This window comes from Micropterus salmoides, unplaced genomic scaffold (genome assembly GCF_014851395.1).
Source record: "Micropterus salmoides isolate LMB-PRFRI ecotype aquatic unplaced genomic scaffold, ASM1485139v1 Ms_hic_scaffold_12, whole genome shotgun sequence".
In the NCBI taxonomy this organism is placed as follows: Eukaryota; Metazoa; Chordata; class Actinopteri; order Centrarchiformes; family Centrarchidae; genus Micropterus; species Micropterus salmoides.
This window is the reverse complement of record NW_024040263.1, coordinates 9,592,845-9,614,034: the sequence shown is the minus strand read 5'-3', so window position 1 is coordinate 9,614,034 and position 21,190 is coordinate 9,592,845. Positions and strand designations below refer to the sequence as shown.

The 21,190-nt window shown below is 43.1% G+C and overlaps 2 protein-coding genes across 8 annotated transcripts in view; one reads left to right on the top strand and one right to left on the bottom strand.

Moving 5' to 3' along the window:
• Positions 1-2,785: 2,785 nt before the first annotated feature.
• Positions 2,786-6,805, top strand: LOC119899029 (hydroxyacyl-coenzyme A dehydrogenase, mitochondrial-like; the record flags this gene model as incomplete). The annotated part of the gene is made up of 7 exons (XM_038713411.1): positions 2,786-2,909; positions 2,988-3,150; positions 3,426-3,552; positions 5,700-5,789; positions 5,874-5,945; positions 6,264-6,381; positions 6,496-6,805. Coding segments are annotated over 7 exons (813 nt in total), but the record flags the coding sequence as incomplete, so codon positions are not given.
• A 1,743-nt stretch (positions 6,806-8,548) lies between these two features.
• Positions 8,549-21,190, bottom strand: part of lef1 (lymphoid enhancer-binding factor 1) — a 44,004-nt gene continuing 31,362 nt past the window's right edge. For 4 of the 7 annotated variants that reach the window (XM_038713241.1, XM_038713244.1, XM_038713243.1 and 1 more), the window contains exons 9-11: positions 19,565-19,613; positions 18,854-18,896; positions 8,549-10,063 (exon numbers count right to left, since the gene is read on the bottom strand). In XM_038713241.1, the coding sequence (XP_038569169.1) occupies positions 18,862-18,896; positions 19,565-19,613 (84 nt within the window). In that variant the 3' untranslated portion in view covers positions 8,549-10,063; positions 18,854-18,861. The remainder of the gene's footprint in view (positions 10,064-18,853; positions 18,897-19,564; positions 19,614-21,190) is intronic. The other 3 variants (XM_038713245.1, XM_038713242.1, XM_038713247.1) reach the window with 3 other exon arrangements.

Here is a 21,190-nt window from a genome sequence, read left to right as displayed (position 1 = left end):
TTGTTATCCAGTAAACAGCTGTTGGAGAACTTCAGCTGTGTCCCACTTATACAATAGGGTATACATGCCACAATATGCCATTTGCTATACTGTATCGCAGTTCATACAAATAAATCAGTTTAATTAAATTCAATTAAATTTTATTTATATAGCGCCAGATCACAACAACAGTTATCTCACAGACGCTTTTCATAAAAGAGCAGGTCTGACCGTACTCTATGATGTTATTTACAGAAGCCCAACAATTCCCCCAAGAGCAAGCACTAGGCGACAGAGGCAAGGAAACCTTCCTTTTAAGAGCCAGAAACCTCGAGCAGAACCATGGCTCAGGGTGGGCGGCCATCTGCCTCGACCGGTTGGGGTGGAAGGGGGAGAGAGAGAGAGAGAGGGCAAGAGAGGGATGGAAGGAGAGAGAGGGGAGGAGGCAGCTACACAAGGTAAAGACAGTAAAGGGATGATGTGGCTATAGACTAATGAAAAGGTATAGATATGTATAGTAGTGTTAATGATAACAATCGTAATGTTAATGGTTATAATAACAATAGGACTAGTAACAATAGTCGTTGTAGCAGTGGGTGTCGAGCAGGAACACGGGGCAGCAGGTGACTCGCAGCCACAATCCAGACTCCACAGCTCCAGAGCCAGAAACACCTGCAGGAAGTGATAGGAGAGAGAGGAGAGGGACGAGAAAGCACAAGACTACCGAAAGGGGAGAAGTTGTGTTAGTAACATGCAGTAATGGGATGAGGTTGCATACAGAGGGAGAGAAAGTAGAGGAGAGAGGACTCAGTGCTCATAGAAATCCCCCGGCAGTCTAGGCCTATAGCAGCATAACTAAGGGATGGTTCAGGACTCACCTGAGCCCACTGAGTCCACATTTAATTTTCCTATTAGTTTGCACTATTGCTCGTGTGGTTTTAATTTTTATGAGGTTTTCTGTTTACCTTTGATTTAAATAATTTCGATGGAGGGGGACAGACACCGCCACTATGAGGTTTTCACTAAGTAACTCCTGGAATGGAGGAGCAGAGAAGTGTGTTAGACTGCGACTCTGCCTCTTAGTCTCAACTCTGGGTTGTCATGGATTTGGTCCACTTATAAACTTTTTTTCTAGAAATGAGGTAGCTGCTCCTTCCCAAGTGGGATGGATGCCGTCTCTCTGAATCAGACCAGGCCTTCCCCAGAAAGTCTGCCAATGATCTACAAAGCCCACATCGTTTGCTGGACACCACCTCGACAACCAGCGGCGGAATGACGACATGCGCAATACATGTCATCACTGGTCAGATTTGGCAGGGGTCCAGAGAAAACTACAGTGTCCTGCATTGTTTTTGCATATGTACACACCAACTCAACATTAATCTTGTGACCTCCGATTGGCGTAACCGGAGTCATTACAGCCGACGTGAATACAATCTTACTGTATTTACGTTTATCCTTAGCCAGCAGTTTCAAATAAGACTCAATGTCGCCCGCTCTGACCCCAGGGATGCACTTAACTATGGCCGCTGCTTTGCTAACTTCACGTTTCTCAAAATGGAGCTGCCAATGATCAGAGTAGGTTTCTCAGCGAGTGTGTCGAGTGAATCGATGAAGGTGTGGTGTCATGTGCCCCGTGGGCTTTGAATGCTCACGACTATTCCTCCTTCGGACAGTCACCCAGCCACCCCTTCCTGGCTGCACAGGAGATGCCGGGGGACGGCTACCAGAGGCTAACTCAGGCCGTTCCGCACTGACTACCGGGACTGGCTAGCTACAGTAGCTAAAGACTGATCTACCAAGGTGCGGAGCCGGACTTCTAAATCACTGAGCCTCGCCTCCATGTCTATAATAAACGACACTTATTACACGTACCATTACAGCTAAAGGAGGCAGAGGAGTAACTGAACATCTGACACACCGAGCAGGAGAAAGTAGGAGAGGAGAGGGAGAGGGAGAAGCCATCACTAGCTGCTAAGCTAAAGTCGCTAACGGCTAAGCTAAAGTACTGTAGCGTCAGTTACCAAAACTTTTGAACAACTATGAGATTGAACAGCAGTCACTAAAAGAACTGTGAGTGCTTAAGTAAAATCTGTAAGAATAAGTGTTTAGCGGACAATTTACTTTACTGTTTTGTACTAACTTTGTAGAAACAGGCCTACTTTTTTTTGTTGTCAAAGATCTTCCTCAAGCTGTTTCACCACCGCTGGCAATGTGCTTCATGAACAGCAGCTCAAAAATCTTTCAATGTGCATACTGACTTTTTTGAGTATCTTTACACTAGAGCTGCAACAATTAATCGGTGACGTTGGATTAGTTGTCAACTATTAAATTAATAACTAACTAACTAACTATTTTGATAACCAATTAGACAAAGACAAATTCTCTGATTCCAGCTCCATAAATGTGTATTTTCTGGTTTCTTCCCTCCTGTGGACAAAACAATACATTTGAAGACATAATTTTGGTCTTTGGGAAACGCTGATCGGCATTATTTGACCATTTTCTGACATTTATAGACCAAACAACTAATCAGTTAATCAGAAAAAAATAATCAACTGATTAATCAACAATGACAATTATCGTCAGTTGCAGCCCTACTTTACCATCCCTGGTTTCTGGTTACATTTGCTGTTTTAGGTCCTTATTGAGACTGCCTGCTATTAAGCCAAGAAGACAGGCAGCCACTATCCTCCACTATAATCACGAGCAGCAGTTACAAAGAACAGTGTGAACAGTATTCCACCTCAACATAACTGATATTGATACATATGTATCTAGTTATCTTAAACTGATTTCTCTCTGAAAGGTTGCTGCATCAACTGGCCACACGGTGACGCTGGTGGACACAAGTGACGACATCCTTAAAAAGGCTGTCAAAGGAATTGAAGGGACCTTAAAAGATGGTCAAGAAAAGTTTGCTGATAAGCCAGAGTGACACAGTAGGACACCAGACCAAAGAAAACAGTGAATAAGAGTGAAATTAATGTGAGATATTGCTTTTTTGTTTCAGGCAGGTGAAGAGTTCATCCAGAAAGTCCTGCAGAATTTGTCAGTCTCAACAGATGCTGGATCTGTTGTTCAGGGCTCGGATCTTGTGTTGGAGGCCATTGTGGAAAATCTAAAAATCAAACAGGATCTCTTTGGTCGGCTTGACAAGCTGGCACCAGCGTAAGCAGCGTCCCATGTCTGTATCATTAATTTTATGTGTGTTTATAAGCAAGTGCAGCAAAAGTGTAGCAAGGGTTTTATGCCAACTAGAAGCAACATTTGATTGCTGTTTGTTCTGCCTGTCATGGTGCTGTGTGTGTGTGTGTGTGTTCCTACTTCAGTTGTAAGTATTTAAAAACAAGTTCAAATGGAAAGTTCTGAATAGCACATTATTATTGACAGCTGTCCATATATTGTGTTATATGCTGTCTATCTTTCTGCACTTGGTATTTTAGACACACCATCTTTGCCAGCAACACATCCTCTCTGCCCATCTCTGACATCGCCAGCTCCACCAACAGGCTGGACAGATTTGGCGGCCTTCACTTCTTTAACCCGGTCCCTGTGATGAAGCTTGTAGAGGTGGGTGAAAATCATATTGCATAACTCCATTTGAAGTAATGTCAAAATGCTTAAAAACAAATATATTTGCTTGTTTAAAATAATAAATAACAGTTCATTGATTTACCTGACATTGAACTACTAGTGGGATGGGGGGGGGGTTAAAGAGATTTATAATATGCTTATTTGACAGTGGAATGAATGATACCACTCTTATGTCTGTATGGTAAATACAAAGCTACCCAAATCAGCCATTTGGCTTAGCTTAGCACAAAGACTGGAAACGGGGAAACAGCTATCTAATAATAACAAATTCTGCCTTGCAGCACCTCCTTCATTGACACATTATATGTTATCTTATATCTTTTTGTTATAGATTAAACAAATGAGATGCAACATGTTTATTATGAGTTGTTGGTAGGGGGTTTGGTAAGCTTGGACCATAGACTGTATATAAGAAGTGGACGTAGTCATTGTGACGTCACCCGTTGGTTTGTGGACTGCCATTTGAAGCCTCGAGTTTGGCAGATAGGGCACCAGACATGACCGTGTTTGCACGTGATGGTGGAGCTAATGGCCGTGTGTTGAGCTAGCCAGCTTGCTTAGCTAGGTGCATCTGTAATTCACGTTAACTGTCATTTTAACAGGGCTGACAATTTTAAGCTTTTTCAAATTTACACAGTGCTGTGTGTACAAGTTACTCTAGCCTGATTGACAGGTTGCCATGGTAACAACTTGTCAATGACAGATAATCCCTGCTTTATGGTCTATTTTCCTCTAAATTGGACCATAATTTACTAAATGAACATCATTTTGTATTGAAGAAGACATGAAACTAGCGATTGAGACCATAAACTCATTAGGAAAGTGTTTACTGAGGTAATAAATCCGGTGAGAAGTAGGGTCATTTTACCATTATTTCTAATGGAATCGGACTTCTTTTTGCAACCATAAGAGTCGCCCCTGCTGGCCGTTCGATATAATGCAGGTTTTAGGGACTTCGGTGCCCTCAGTTCTCTGACTGGAAGCTTCACACTGTTTTTTCCCCCCCACTAAATAGCACTATACTGTTGTCTGATAGGAGCCGTCATGTGTAATCGGTTTGTTTGGAGGGAAGGATCTGTCCGGTTGCATTTGCCGTTTAAAAGAAAAAGAACCTGCCAAATGATGCAATCGTCAAGTGTGAAACAACCGTGTTTGACCGGAGACAACACTACGTTGTTGAAATTTATGCAGTATGCAAGTAAGCACATAGTGTACACAGTGTACTACATGTATCTGAATTGAGACATAGCACCAGTCTTTGTGCTAAGCTAAGCTAATTGGCTGCATACAGACATAAGAGTGGTAAATATCTCTAACTTCCAGTAAAAAAAAATATTTACAGTATTGAAAAATTACTTTAGTACTATTATTAGTAGTGGTAGTATTGGTGGTGGCCAAGGTAGCAATATTTTTAGTATTAGCATACGTTTATTTAAATCATCACCTGACAGCACACTTTGTTCTCTTGTTCCCTGACTAAACTGTTGTCCTATATTCATTGTTACGGCCGTGGGTGTGTTTGTGTAAGAGGCTATTTTTTTGAGTTGATGTTTATTTTGACATTACATTCAGTTAGCTGACACTTTTATCCAAAGCGTCTTACAATTGCTATATATGTTAAAGCCTCTGAAGCAACTAGGGTGTTGCTTAGGGACACATTGGTGGTTGCAGTGGGATTCGAACCTATTCGAACCCACACCAAGGGCATGTGTCTTATCCACTGCACTATTCACTTTTTGCACACTTTGGACAGTACTGAGACAGCATTTATACAGGAAGTGTAATGTAGTCAGGTGTGTTGCATGCCAGGTGAGGCGTTCAGTGTTTTTAACTGTGACCGTGGTCTGCAGGTGGTGTAGCAGTGGTTCAAATTTGGTAAATGTGTGATGATGTGCTGTCTGAGTTCAAGAACCTGTAAGCAATAAATGAACAGCAAAAGTAAAGGTCAACATCTGGACATTGTAATTGGACTGTGCTTCACACATCCAATGCCTGCAGCACGCGTCAGTTGAGGACCCCGACATTGCAGCACCTCAGTGACTAAGTGGACAGGGGATTTCCAAACTGTGTGTGTAACAGTCATTCTGTTTTCCTTGTGTTGTCCTGTTATTCATCTTTCATAGGTCATTGGAACCTCAGCAACAAGCCAAGAGACGTTTGATTCCCTCCTGAACTTCAGCAAAGTGCTCGGAAAAACTCCAGTGTCCTGCAAGGTACGATCTGATGCCATTATAGCTGTATTCACTTAAAATATATTTAATAGACCACTCAGCAGCATCCAATGTGTCTTTATTCAGGATACACCAGGATTCATTGTAAACCGCCTACTTGTTCCTTACATGCTGGAGGCCATCCGGTTGCATGAGAGGGTATGTATACCAGCATGAGCACCAGTTATGTCAATAGTAAGATCGCCATAGTTTGTGATTCGGGATCATTCACCACGATAGTGTCCGTAATTATGTTTCTTTGGGATTTAAAGTGGAAACGCAAGACTGTAAAATAATCTGTCCTTTTTGGGGGGTTTAATGTATCTGTGCTTGCCTTTCTCTGATGTCGTGTTCATGTTTCACTATCATGCAATGGGCTCCAATTCATTTTCCTTTTTTAAAATATTTTTTTTATTTTTTGATTCTGCAGCACTGCTTTGGTTACCATTATGTTGTATTACCATGTTTTTTTCCTCAGGTCATGGATCCAAAGAGGACATTGATATTGCAATGAAGCTTGGTGCAGGTTATCCGATGGGACCCTTTGAACTAGCGGACTACGTAGGACTAGACACCACTAAGTTCATCATTGATGGTGAGTAAAACTACGTGGAAAATATAGTGTAAATATTGTGTGTGTGTGTGTGTGTGTGTGTCTGATTAGATTAAATGTAAAATACTGCTCCTTTTTGTTATTGCATATCTTCAGGCTGGAGCGCAATGGATCCCGACAACCCACTCTTTGCCCAGAGTGAGTCGCTTAACAAGTTGGTTGCAGAGGGCAAATATGGCAAAAAGACAGGAGAAGGATTCTACAAGTACAAGTAATTTGGTTTTACAGTGTTGCTTGTTTTGGGGGTATACACTAGTCAAACTTCATAAAATGAGCCATCCAACAAGGACTGATCAGAAATGGAAAAGGATTCCTGTGCCTTCTACATTAGTCGACTTCTGTCTGTCGGTCCACTGAATGATGTCTTTATATGTGTGAAGAGACTAATAAATAGATTTTTCAAATACTTGGTGTCTGTTCTTGTTGTTGGCGTGCTTTGCAGATACACATAACATGCCTCTTATATGTACCAGCATCAGTTCAAAAATAGCACAAACTCGTATTTTGCAATATCACTGAGATGTAAGATAACTTTCAATATGAACTGGTTGTGCCAATCAGTGCAATAGTCAGCTTTTACACTTTACATTCAGTGTTACTTACCAAAATGCATCATGTGCATCTTTTGAGCTTTAACAGATCTGTTAAATGCATTTCCTTCCTCATAAAACATTTGCAAGCACTTTTACATTTTAAAACCTGTAAAGTGTTCATCCAGGTTTACTAGCCAGTTGTCATCTTCCTCGCCCCTGACTTTGCTAGCACGTTGCTGCTCATGTTGGTGCGTTACCACCACCTGTTGATCAGCGGAAACCACTGGCTTGAGCATGCACTGTGTCATGGAGCTTGTGGGCCTTTCTCATTTCCCAAATTTGTGCCGCTTCTACTCCTCTCTCCTCGCGTCGACTCCTCGAGCTTGAATCTCGGGTGGGAGGGACTAAGACGCTGTGCAAGGAGCAGAGGAGGCACAAATTTTGGAAATGAGAAAGGCCTCGAGTCCGTGCACAACAAACGAAACAACCATTAGAGGTCACACTCCACAGGGAATCTTAAAGAGATCCCTTCCTAACATGCTTCAAATGGAGGAGATGAGGCAGAATGGACAGTCCTCCATCCGTTCAGCTGTCTAAAAATCAAGTGGCTATCGTCCAGTCATTTTCTTTAGTACAGTTTTTTTGTTTTGCTATCCTTCCACTGTACCTTCATATAAATTTTTAAATACCCCATCACATACATTGAAATGGGTATTTTAATGACCAGAATGAACAGGAGGAAGGATTACAGAAAGCAAAACCTGTTTCAATGTTCGTAAGGGCACATGAGTAGTTTGTTGACAGACCTGAAACATTGTGAACCTTCCAGCCCATTTTCAGTGTAAGAGCACTGACCTGGCGAGTACAGGTTTCCTTATCACACTTGTGGAAGTTGCATCTTTGACCACAATTGGCCTCCAGACTAGTTGTGGTGTACCTCCATGTCTTAAACTGATATTTAAGGTGAGAAACGTTCACCTCCTCCAGCAGATGAATGTGAAACTGCACAGTGAAGGTCAAACATCAAAGTGAAGTAACAAAGCAAAACACATTTGAGTGGAGGGCAACTTTAATGTACTTTATATTATACTATAGCTTTTTTGTATTGTTAATTCTGTCCATGTTAATGGGTAATTGATGAGTTTTATCCAAATCAAGGCAAAGGCTAAAGGGCATCATTCAGATTGTGCATGTCAGATATTTTCTACCGCTTTGGAAATGTTCAGCCATACCACTTGGTTTCTTCCCTGTTAACCCAACAGGAACACAAGGTGGTGCTGTTTTACTGGAAATAACAACACAGAATTGGACTATAAATAGAATTTCCTTTGATCTTGGCTCATTCATCAAAAATGAATTCAATTGTTACCTTAAGAGTTTTAATTGTTTTCACAATTGTTTTTAAATTGAGTTTCATTATCACTGCAATAACGCTGTATCAATGTAGCCTCAAGCATTGTGTGCTTCTGGAGTTTTAATTGCTTGTCAGTTTTTTAAGCTTTTTAAAGTTTCCACAAAGACTAAACATGTTATAGCCAATGTGTTTTTCAACACCAATATATAGCAGTACCATCTTTGCATACTTACATTATAATCTCCAAGGATGACACAGACCATTACATCTGGCACATCTAGCTCTGGTCTTTACACCACACAAGTGATCAAATGAGCCAATGGTGCCTTTTTTATTTTTCTTACAAAAAACAAAAACATGTTGAAACAGTTCAAATATGACCACTTGGGAAGCAAAATGCTATACCAAGATGACAGTGACCCAAAATATGATAATAAAAGAAAAGGAATTCATCAAGTAATACTAAAATAGAGCATTAAAATCAAAATGTTACAGAGATGCTTGCATGGAATAAACAACATGGCTAAAGACCACACTATTAGCTACCAGAGAGAAAAAGACAAAGGTCCATTGCAATAAAAGAAAGACTGCCAAGTGCTGGGGTAAATATATATATCTGCTTCATTTGTCATGTTTTAGAACAATAAAATATAGGCCTCTGAGCTACCACTCTCGCCTTTGTCCTAATGTTGCCTGCAAAAATACCAAGAAAAGTGACATATCCTGACAGTTTTAAAAAGTACACATACTGAGCATTATTTTACATCTGAGCAAGACTCGAGGTCACTATTTGTTACAAATAGTTATCAAAAGAAGCCTTAAGTTTCAATTTTCTGCAAGACGCTTCAACAAGAAAAATGGCTTTCCTGTGTCCAAAGCTTATTTTCATATATACCACTATATATATAAAAAAAAACAATATTTAAAAAAACAAAAATCACTAAAATATACACCGAGAAATTGAAACAAGGGTTCAAGATACAAAAAAAGCATTCAAAATAAAATAAAACTCAGTCTGAAATGAAAAGCAAATCAAAATGTTGATCCTTTTTTGCACCAACTGGTCAGCAACAAGCTAAAATGGCATCTTGAGGACGTTTCTTAGACGAGATGAGATCACTCCATCTTCCTTAGTGCAGTCTAAAAAGAGGTGTTTGGTCGGTCGGGCGAAATCCCAAATGGTCTCAAAAATCCGGGGAGAGAGAGAGACAGACATTGGGGGAGGGGGGGTGAACTATACAAAAGGAACCGAGGTGACAAATAAATTACAGTAACGTAGAAAAAGGTGTTCGGGCGGTGCAGTGGTGAAGTTTGTGCGCACATCAAAATTGCTGCCGTTTTTCAGTGCAGTGCCTTGGATTGCAGTAAAGCTGATTGTAAAGGAAACTGACAAAACACAGACGTCAAATTTGATGTTATCTGGAGTTTCGGTGAGAACGTGGTTGTGTGAGGGTGCTCCTTACTAATCATGATTGTCTTGTTCAGTTCAGTGTCTACAGCAGGCGCCTTCAGGAAGGGAGTAGAATCAAACAGTGAAGTAATTTTGGTGGTGGTGGTGGGGGCATGTGATTGTGCTGAAGGAGAGGGAATAAGGTTAGGTGGGGTTGGGAGGGATGTGTGGGTGGGGTCAGAGGGAGGGGAGGGGTCCTCTGAGAACTGGAGGCGTCAGTTTGGAGATTTAAGGGTCTTCATGGAATCTAACAGGCCTCCATCTCTAGCAGAGGGCCCGTAGCTGCTGCCTTTGCTTTGCATGTGGAGAAATTGTTACGTTTTCCTCCTGAAGAAAAAACAGAAAGACATGAACAAAAGAAATCAGCCACACAAACTATGAAGTAACTTCAGCTGTATACAAAAAAAATTAAAAAGAAAAAAAAAAAACTGCTGGTCCTCATCAGTGAAGGGGGGGGAAATAATTTAAAAACACATTAGTAACCCATACCAAACACTGGTCACATTCACGTCACATTAACCACAACCAGACATATCAAGATGACTCAGAATGACTCCAGAGTGTCTCATCATGCAAGCACGCCTACCCCGGTTCAGGGAGGGACAAATTGCTGCCATTACCATCTACATAATCAATCTTTTTTTTGTTCCTTTTCTTCATAGTCTTACAGCTGATTGAATGAAAGCCTTTGCAGCAGTGTTGAGCAAAGCACTGAACTACAGAGGGGGGTTATAGGTCAGTGACAGGATGTGGGCCGGCCTTGCTTTGATCTAGTCCAACATGAGGGTTGCAGTGACCCAGCTGGCAGTGCTCGGGTCTTCTTTGCCCTCCCCTGACTGACTCATTCCTCCTCTCACTCTCTCAAGATGAGCACCCAATTGTGTGGCTTCTGGTTGACATTTAGGCTGCCGCTGCAGGTGGGCGATGGGAAAACAAGACGAGGAAATGCTCTCCACACAGGGAGGATTCGCCATATTGACCCAGTTGGTTAAAACAAGCAGGGTTCATGGGACTATGTTGGTAATTATTGGAGTCAAAGCGGTTCAGGTGCAGGCTGACGCCGTGGTGTAAAAATGTTACCTGACTGCTCAATCTACTTCACAGGACTCTCGTGAAATTGGCCCCTTTCCCTGACAGGGAAACTGTTTGTCAAGCTGCAAAAGTGTTCTTTTCCCTCTCGTGATCCGGGCTTGAGCTAACATAACAGAGTTAGCTTCAGTTATTGACAAGCCAAGGAGAGTTATTTTAGACCCGAGCAGCATCAAATAGAATCTGTGATCAAAGTGGAGAGGCAGAGACAGAGGTGGATGGATGCCTCCTGCGACTAAAAAGATATGGATGTTTTGTGAAGACGAAAAAAGGAAAAGAAACGGTATTAGTTTGCTTTTCCCTTGTGGCAAAGCCAAGAGTGTGTTTTTGTAGGAGAGAAGTCAGCTGAGCCCTGCTGCTCGCTGCATCTTAACACTCCAAAGTCTTAATACACACACACACACACACACACACATACACACGCACACACCCTGCAGACTGCTTTACCACATGTGGATAAAAGGGAACAGGACAGAGGCCACCTTTCCCGAGGAGAGCTGACCCTGTGCTGCACAGAGCTGAAACTGAAAGGAGCAGAGCGCTTGGAGAGAAAGAGGAGAGCCCCTGTCGCTTTTATTTACCTCCGCCGCCCTCTCTCTTTTCATCCCAGGATCTTAAAGCAGGGCCGCACGCCCGGCACTGCACCCTGTTTCCTGGGGAGCATTTTTCCTTCCCCCACCACAGACATGAAAAGCGCTGGCCTTCCTGCCTGGGGAAGAGGCCTGAGGGGCTGCGGGCGAGAAGCGCGCCCGTGTGTGTGCGTGAATGTTAAAAAAAAAAACGAACAAAAAAAACAGCAGGGGTGTGTACTTGCGTGGTGGTTGGTTGTAGGGGGCACCAGGCCAGCTCTTCACAAGGTCCAGCTGACACAAACACTGGGATTCAGGAGCAACTTGACCCCCCTCCTCTCCCCTCACCTCCCTCCATCTCCTCCTCCTTCTACATTAGTGCTCAGGAATGCCGGCTGGACTTTTTTGCAGGAAATGAAACGCTCTTCTGTTCAGAGGGCTAGCGAAGGTTTAGCCCCCACCCTCCCAATTCCTTTCCCTCTACGAGGCAGAAGGAGGGAGGGAGTAGGGGAAGGAGTCGGACAAGCTCTGGCCCCGCTTTTGAAGTGTGGGAGGTTAAGATAACTGGCACAACCTTGCATCTCAATCGCCGCTTTCACCTCCCAGGCCAAATCAAAGCACCCACAGCTGGGGCCCGCCTGCCTTATGCCCCTAACCTCCAAACCCACCCACCTCCTCCGCTCCCGCTCTCCCTACACGCAGCTTTGGGGTTGCTTTTGGTGCCATTAAAAAGGAAAACACCGCCAACAAATTACTCTAAAAATAAGCCAAGTGGAGAGAGGTGTCTCCAGCACAGGCTGAGGCGCAGACTTTACCATGGCAGAGAGGAGAGTGGGGAGCTTTGGAGGAGAAATGAGAGCGAGGGACTGAAAAGAGAGAGATAGAGAGCAATGCAAGTAAAGAAAGATGTGTCAGAGTCTTCTTAAAAGATTAATGTAGTTTATTACAGTTTAAATCTTATTTCTGTAGTTTTGGCCGTGATTTTTATCATGTTATAATAACATTGTAGTCACCACGTTTATTGTTAATATCTAGGAACACTGTGACATCACTAAAAATAAGTCAGACAGGGCAACAAACAACTGCAGTCAGATGATTAGACAGGTTGTAAACAGTCAACAGCTCAGTCTGATTATCTAAGACACTTTATTTGAAGGTGAAACTGAACACATCTCCAATTTAAGTAATTATTCCTCATTGCACTGGAACGATGTGCGCACAACTTTATTTGTACAGCAGGTCGAACAAGGAAGTTGGTCTGATAAACCGTGACGGATGTTTATAACACAGCCTGAGTCGTCATTTTACTGTCTGATCGTCAGACTGCACATATTTCTTGCGCCATTGGACTTCTTTTTCAGCAATCTTCCCGCGTTATCACATCTAGGCAATTAACATAGTGAGTACAGTCTTATTGTTATAGATAGGAAAGGAAGGACCAAAATTAGGAAAATGACACCTACATTGTAATGTAATGTAAATTAAATATCAGTGCGAAAAAATGTTCTTACTGACTTACTAAAAAATTGGTTCACATGCAGGGCTGCACGTAATACGATAGACACTACTGAGCCCACTCTGGAGAGATTCACTAATGATATTCCATTCATCTGTCAATTATTCAATTCATTGTTTGATTGTTTAGTCAAACGATTAGGAAATTGTGAAGGGCAACTTTATTCTGAAAAGTAACAGTCAACAACCCAAAGATTTCCTATTTATATGATCTAAAACAGACAATCATCTGAAACCAGTGAATGTTTGGGGCACTTTTAAGTCACTAACAAGCAAAAATGCAAATTTGTTTGCAATTAACTTTCTGACCATCAACCAAATGATTGATTCTGATTGATGAACCATGGCTGATAAATGTCATTGGTTCAGATAGAAACAAAACCAATATTTTTGTAAGTTTCTTTCATATTGTGTAGATGAATGCTGAAACCGTGGCCTCTTTAATTTCAACCTGAGATCCAGCAAACCCTGTGCCAACTCTTTGTTACATCATCCGCCGAGGTCCGTTCAGTCTGGCTCAGACTAACAGACTCGCAAGCTCTAGTAAGTAATTGTCCACACACTCAGATTAGAGTCTGGTGCGGCAGCGTGTCTTGGCAGTGACCTTGGACTGGATCGCACAGCAGGCTTTGATGACACCTTTTCAAAAAGGAGACTTCTCTCTATAAATGTGTTGCAGTGCCGCTTTTAAAGACAAGGGGCAAAAAAAAAAAAAAATGAGCAGGCCAATAAAAAAAAAAAAAGCACCTGGAAGACAAAGCGATGTTTGAAACAAAATGCTTGCACCGTCAGCTCTTTCTTTGGCTCTGAGACATTCAACATAAAAGTAACAGCACCTTTAAAAAAAAGAAAGCTTTGATATTTTTAACCTCCAATCAAAAGCTAGGCTCAGGGGACGTATATTTTTTACAGGGGCTATCAGAAACTATCAAATCAGTCAGGAGGGGCTGAAACTAAACAAGTGAAGGGAAAAAAGAGGGAAGACAGGGTATGTGTTAAATTCTGGAGAGAAGGGAAGGGTGGGGTCTGATGGTGGTTAAAAGGGGAAAGGGGAGGGGGGAGTCACCAAAACCCCAAACCTCAGGCATGTGTGGGTGAGACTAGGGGAGTACAGGAGAGTGTGGAAGGAGGGGGGAGGTAGTGGGAGGCGTTGCCCACATCTGAAGCGGCATCGCTGGGGGCCCGGGCAGTTGAAGACTGGCTGGGTGCCCCTGCACAGCTCAGTCTGAGCCACTGCAGCCCGGGGGAGGTTGGGATGGGATGGGATGGGGGGGGTGACTGCTTACAATGACTGCTCCCTCTGCTGTGGTTTCGCTTCAAAGGCCTCCACCCACCGCCACTCATATTCACCAGTCAGGACAGAGGAGAGGAGCAGGAAAAGGAGGAGCAAGGAAAGAAGGGAGTAAAGAGGCAAAAATTAGGCAAAATTAGTGAAAGAAGGGGGAAAAGATAGAGCTGAGGGAGAGGTTTTCCAATGGCCAGACTGACAAGAGTGAAATAAAAATAAACACCGCTTCCTTAAGCCCCACTGTCCTCTTCCTGTCTGTGCCCCTGTGTTACCTGGGGGCTTTCATTCAGAGATATGCATCTCACGAGGGCAGTGTTTTATGAGGCCACATAACTCCCGCCCCTTCTGAAAAAGGGCTGCACTGCCTCAAGGAGCCACAGGGGGGGGGGGGGGGGGGGTTCAGACCAAGAGAGAGGAAGTGGAGAAGACATCACAAAAAAACAAGAGACTGGACCCTCATACTGTTTCTGCAGCTGGCCAAACCACGACACAATAGGCCCATGACTCAATCAAAACAAATTTCAAGCCCCAGTCTAAACAGTGGGAGCACTATAGCTGCGTTCTCTCCCATGTAAACAGAGACCTTTAGAGAGGGTTATACCCCCCACTTAATGTTTTTTTCTCTCTTAAAGTGTCAAATAAGGTTACCAGGCCAGGATAACACAACCACGTCAGTGTAAAAGATTTGTACTTTTGAGCTAAAACCACATATGCGAGCTTCAATTACACTGAGTTTGACACACTGCCACCCTCTGGAAGTCCATGTACTAAGTGCTGAGAGGGTCATTTTTCTTCACAGAGTAGGCTTTGTGGAGGTCAGGGGAGTGAGAGAACGGGAGGACTGCGGGGGTGAACATTTCCGATTCTACTTCCTACCCGCAGAAACATTAGCCGGGGCGTAACTCAGATTTAAGCCCAAAACTCTCTCCCCCACCTCCCACTCATAACTATTGCTTTCTTTCTTAATATTTTTTGTGAAGAAGTACAGTTTTAAAAACATCCTCTCATCTCCTGTGCGCTGAGTGAAATCCAGTCAGTTTTTTTTTTTTGTGATTCGGATTCCTTCCCCAATTATCCCAGGTCACTAATAATGCGGGGTGTGGAGGCACTGGGCTGTGCCGCAGTGGCCTAGAGGCTTGGTGCCAAATTGAAATGACTCGGGAAATAGAGGCAGACGCTGAATCTTGCTTAATTGCAGGCAAAAAGTGTGGCTGGCTGCTCAGATGTGTGTGTGTGTGTGTGTGTGTGTGTGTGTGTGTGGGTTTGTGTGTGTGTGTGTGTGTGTGTTGGAGAGACAGAGAAATGTGCAGAGAGTGATGAAGGTTTCAGAGAGAGAAGATGAGAGCAACAAATACAAAAAAAAGAGAAATGAGGGATGGAGACTGAAGGATGAGTGGCAGTCGAGTGAGATTGGGTAAACTCAGAACTCGAGAGAATGAGGGATTTTCTTCTGGCCCTTTTCTTACCCTCCCTTTCCCCGAAACGCACTCATGCCCTCCTCCTCGTCTTCCCTGCTCGCTCAACAAAGTCTTTTGACAGCTGACTTCTGGCTGCACACATCAGAGGGAGCAGAGCCGGGGCACAACTGAGACAGAGAGGAGGGAGCAGAGAGAGTAGCCACCAAAGCCCCCACTTGAACAACACTTCCTTTCATGTTTCTGGACCAGGACCTGTGGTTAGAAATGACCTTCGATGCACGCACCAGACTAGCAATTGTAAAGCATCATTTAAAAACCAAGATACCAAGTTACCAATACCAAGATATCCTGGATCGTAGGCCTGGGCGAAAAATCGATTGAATGAATTAATTCGAATTTTTTGTTGCGGGCGATTTAAAAAATAAGTAAATCGAGTTTTTGTGTAATAGCACATTTTTGGCTCCCCGGGGTTTCCGTAGTGTTCGTTTCCCATAGCGACAACATCATACACTAAACAGCAACAGCAAGCGACAAAATGGCTACCGGTGAGAGCGGGAAGTTTGTTCCCAAGAAAGGAATAAAGTCATCTGTTGTTTGGAACTGGTATGGGTTTGCTGCGACAGATGTGGAACAACAGACACCACGCTGCAACATTTGCCTAAAGCCTATCGCAGTGAAAGGCAGCAGCACCACAAACCTATTCCAACACCTGAAACAGAGACATCCAGCCGAATATGAAAATCTCTCCGCGATGAACAAAGCCGCACTGACCAACAAACCTTATTGCTTTCCTTAAGTAGGGGGGGAAATCGGAAAAATCGTAAATTGAATTAAAGTAAATAAAATCGGAGATTTTATTTTTAGGCCATATCGCCCAGCCCTACTGGATCGCAGGATTACAAACACAACCTCACACACACAAGTGTATGGGCAAATTGACTTTTAAAATACATCCATTTTGCCTGCCATCAAAAGAGCGCCCTCATAACAGTCTGAGCAAGATGACTCACATGCAGTTTAATGGCAGTTTGCAAGTGTTTGCAACTCCATGGCCCACTCTAGTCAGATTAAAAGGCCACTTTTGTTAAGAGAGTCTCCCCACCGTGAAAACAAAAGTGCAGTGGCTGAAACAGCAGAAAGCCTCAAGGGCATGTATGTGTCTCAGCCAGATAGGAATCTCAAAAGGCTGTGAATTGGCGTGCTTTAGTCAGACAAAAGGCTAAAACGGCGCGAGAGGAAGTGCGAAAGGATAGAAACAAAATAAAGATGGCACAGAAACAGCGAAGGAAGGTGGAGCAGAACTGCACATTTCCAGCCAGTGCAGGCATGGCGTGACGAGGAGGAAGAGACGGAAACCCTCATTTCACATTGTCAGAGTAATGACTTCTCAGAGTGCTGTTCCACTGTGGTGAGAGCCAGCTGTGTGGCGGGCCCAGTGTTTGACATGCTAAAGATAACAAAAGAGAACCAATGGCGAACCATAAAACACTACTCGAAAAACACTCAACTCCTGGTTTGCCTCAAAGGCAGAAAAACTCAACCCAAGCCATAAAATATGATAATATGAACATATTTAGTCATTTTCCCCCTTCATTAAAACCTACCTAGACTGAAGCAATTCCATCCGTTATGCTGAATATTCTTCATTATGACTGTACAAGTGCTAAAAATATAATCCAACGGAGCAAATGTTCACTGCGCGTGAACCATCATACAAAAAAAGTGTTCGAATTGTGTCTTCAAAATTTAACTCATTAACAAATTTCCTTTCAGATTCTTCATATAGAGGAGAGACAGATGGGGTAGAGGCTAGGGCAGATGAAAAGAAATAGACAAACGACTTCATTTAAAGATGCTTTTTGGCGTCTACACCGAGCTAACCTCAATCCAGCTCTTTGGGATCTGCATAAATTGAGGGCTTGGGGAGTTGTGGCAGTATCCTTGGTATTATGCATATTAGTTTAAGGCTGTCACTGAGAATCAGCAAGGGTGTCCATCCCGCTGCGGCTAGGCGCTGCTAATTATTGGATCAGAGATAAAGTGCTTTTTAGCGCTCACTCTCTCTGCGCTTTGAAAGCCGACTGTGGCGTTAAAAAGAAAAGGCGGAAAAAAAGCGGCCCAATTTTGGGCGCAGAGAGAGCCACCGGGGTCAGGAATCGATCAAGTGGAAAACCTTTGTTTGGTTGGGGTGATTTCGAAGTAAGACCAGATTTGTCACATCTGCCCGGCTTTTTCTGCCGAAAAGGGAGTGGAACAACAGGATGCTGCCAGACTCTCACAGGCAAGGGAGAGGAAGGGAAGGAGAGAGAAAGCAGAAAAGATCCAGAGAGAGTAAAGAAGACTGAAAGAGGGAAAACAGAGCTGCCTTTGCCACATACTGGGAACATTAATCCTTTTTTTTCCCTTTTTTTTTTTTAAACAGCAACAAAAAAAGGCAGGTGACAGTTCAGTGAGGGTTTGACATGTCATCTGAATCAATATTCTTAATCTCAACATATCATTTACCAAAGAAAAAAAAAAGACGACTACGGAGTGCTTTTGTTATATAGGCATTATAGTCACCCTGAAACCCCAGATACCATGAAATCTTATTACGGTATAGCATCTCATTAAGTTCCTGCCAAACAAGCTGCTGAATCCTCCTCTGCTTCACAAAGATGCAGAGACAACAACACATGTAGTCCATATGGGAATGAGATGAAATCTTCTTTTTTTAAACCAGCAGTAAAAAAAAAAATGTTCTGGGCTAGTAAAACTGTTCTCAGATGTATTATTTAGTCCATGTTTAGACATCACTAAGTGGATGTTTGATTTATTAAGCAATAGTTTTCAAAACCCCCTTTTTTTTTTTTATTTGGACATTTTTCTAACTCATGATTGAAGAAAAATAAGCCATAAACTGCTGACACAACATCCGACCTTTCATCCAACCAGTGCACAACACAAAAACATTGGATTGAGAAGTTCGGCGCACACACACACACACAAACACACACACACACACGCACAGAAAATCCAATGCCTATTGTGGTGAGGCCATTGAGCACACTCCGCACACAAAACACAATCCCTCCTCAGGCCTTAACACCGCTGACACAATGACTATGGCAAGGTTAGGGTGGACCTTTTTTAGGATTAGTCTGTGAATACATACTCTCAAGTCAGTGTTTAGCAGTTTCAAAAGACTTGACATATAGTGAACTAATCAGACATGGAGGGGATAGAGGTTTTGTCTTACCATTTTTCTCAGATGTACGCCGTTTTCATTCTCTGGCCTGTACCTGCAGAAAATTGCATCTTTTTTAAAATAAAATTTGAGGTATCTGGACGGTATAGATCTTTACCATCCATCTGGCCTGCACAGTGTACAGACCCCCCCAAAATACTGACATTTTACTTAAGATGTAATTCTCAATGGATTACAGTGGCAGTGCTGAGGAGGAGGCTCATAAGCGCAGCTAAACAAGGTCAGCAGAAAGACATACTGTAGAGCAGCAGGCAAACAAATAGTGCAAAGCCCAGAATCGGTAAGGACTCGTATAAAATGGACAGACTAATCCCAAAGTAGGTGTAATATGTGAAGACAGGGAATGAGAGAGGGGTAAGGGACAAATGGATGGAGGGATGTATACAAAGAAAGTCTATAAGAAAACTGAGTGAAGAACTGTGCTGCCTGCACAGAATCAAGCCAGTCTACTGAAGCCAGAATGAGGACAGTAGAGGACATTAGTTTGGTTAGGGTATGCGTCTACATGCCAGTTTTTTTAGGGGCATGTTCTACTGGGAGATTTGTTGTTTTGTTACAGCTTTACAGAGTGTGCCTTAGTAAAAATGCAGCAGTATACTGTAAAAGATGATGTGTAATCTATGGAAAAATGGTGCAACTCACAAATTCAAGATGCAACAGACAAAAAAAAAAAGAGAAGGAACTGGGGGGATCGTTGCTTACCTGTGGCTGTTTCCTGCATCTTCTCCCTCTTCCGCTTCTTCTTCTTTCCCTAAAAAATATACAGAGGAACACATAAAGTGTGGCTCCAGCACTCACGCTCACTAGACCACTCTGGTATCCTGCTGCTGACTGCCATGTTCACTCATCCCCTGCTGGGCATCCAACCAGCATCCCTTGGACTCCAGACTCCACTGCAAACTACCACGCTGAGAGGGACGGACCAAGCAAGAGTCTGCGCTGATGTTAAGTGCCCTCTACCTGCTTTCACCTGGTTTTACATGGACGTCCTTTTTTATCAATTTTTTGGGCTTTTTATCTTTTTGGGATAGTTGGGACCATGCTAACCGAATAGAGCTTGCTTGTCCTGCTGCTGTGACCAGTCTGTGCCATGTTTCCACTACCTTTGAAGTTCCTCTAATGACAAATATTAACATGGAGTGCAATCAAAAATACTCACTGTAATTAGGCTAGTCTAGCTCAATGACTGTGAAGAGCGCCACTCTTTTTCCAGCGAGGTGGTGGGAGTGTGTAAGGATTTATAGCTTATGCTAAATCCCCACGGGGGAGACTATAGGTATAGATAGCAGCGTCGAGTCGTTCTAGTCAAATATGAGCAGCACTTTGGTTTCCTGCTGCAAAGTCTGCTAATCCACTTATTCATGAGCTAATCTGCCTTCTACTGCTGCGGCAGACAGGGAAGAAGGGAGACTAAGTGAGAGTGGGTGAGAGAAAGCATGAGAGAGAGGGGGGTACAAGGCAAAAACTATGAATGCTACACGCTCTCCATGCCAGTGCGTTACCTATTTTGGGTGTTTCCAGGCATGATGTGCTGCCTATGTACAGCAGAAGATTTTGTTTGTGGGAGGGGTCACAGGATAGCGCTTCTTACTTGTAAGAAATGTTTTGCGTTAAACATATCGTTTCCCTTTATCTCTCTGGTATGCCAAGTAGAAAGCCATTCCTCTGCTCTTTTTTTCACCCCCTACCCGTCAAATATGTTTGTACTAACAAAGCTGGAAATTAAATGGGAACTGGGCTAACTGTCACTAGCTGATATTGTATATCTTTAACTGTGCTTCAGGGCTGTGAAACTGTCTCCCCCCTCAGCGAGGCATTTTGGCAGCGGAGCAGTGGAGGCAGAAGGAGGAGGGATGCTGTCGGTGTCCGAGGGGAGGCAGATAAACACCACAAAGCACTTTGGTGGTGGAGTGAATGTGAGTGCCGGAGCCACACTTTTAATAAAAGGCTGGTGCTCTCTCACACAAATTCATACACACCACATAGACAAGAGACAGATATGACAACTTCCATGCAAATACACAAACACACACACGCGCACGCTCACAGTAATAAACACCAAAAAACAGACTGCATCTTAAATCCAGCTGAACCACCCACATTCATAAACAAAATGGGCAGCTACAGGAGCAAAGGTTGCTGCTGCTCAATGCTGTGTGCACGATCCAGCCTCCTCAACTCAGTCGTAACAGGTGCTTTTTACGACCATCAGCTCCATGCTGATATAGAACATCAAAGACTAGCATAGCCATTACCAGGCAGTTTTCACTCACTGTGGCAACAATAATGTCCATGATACTACAATCCATTTTAGTATGGATGGTAATA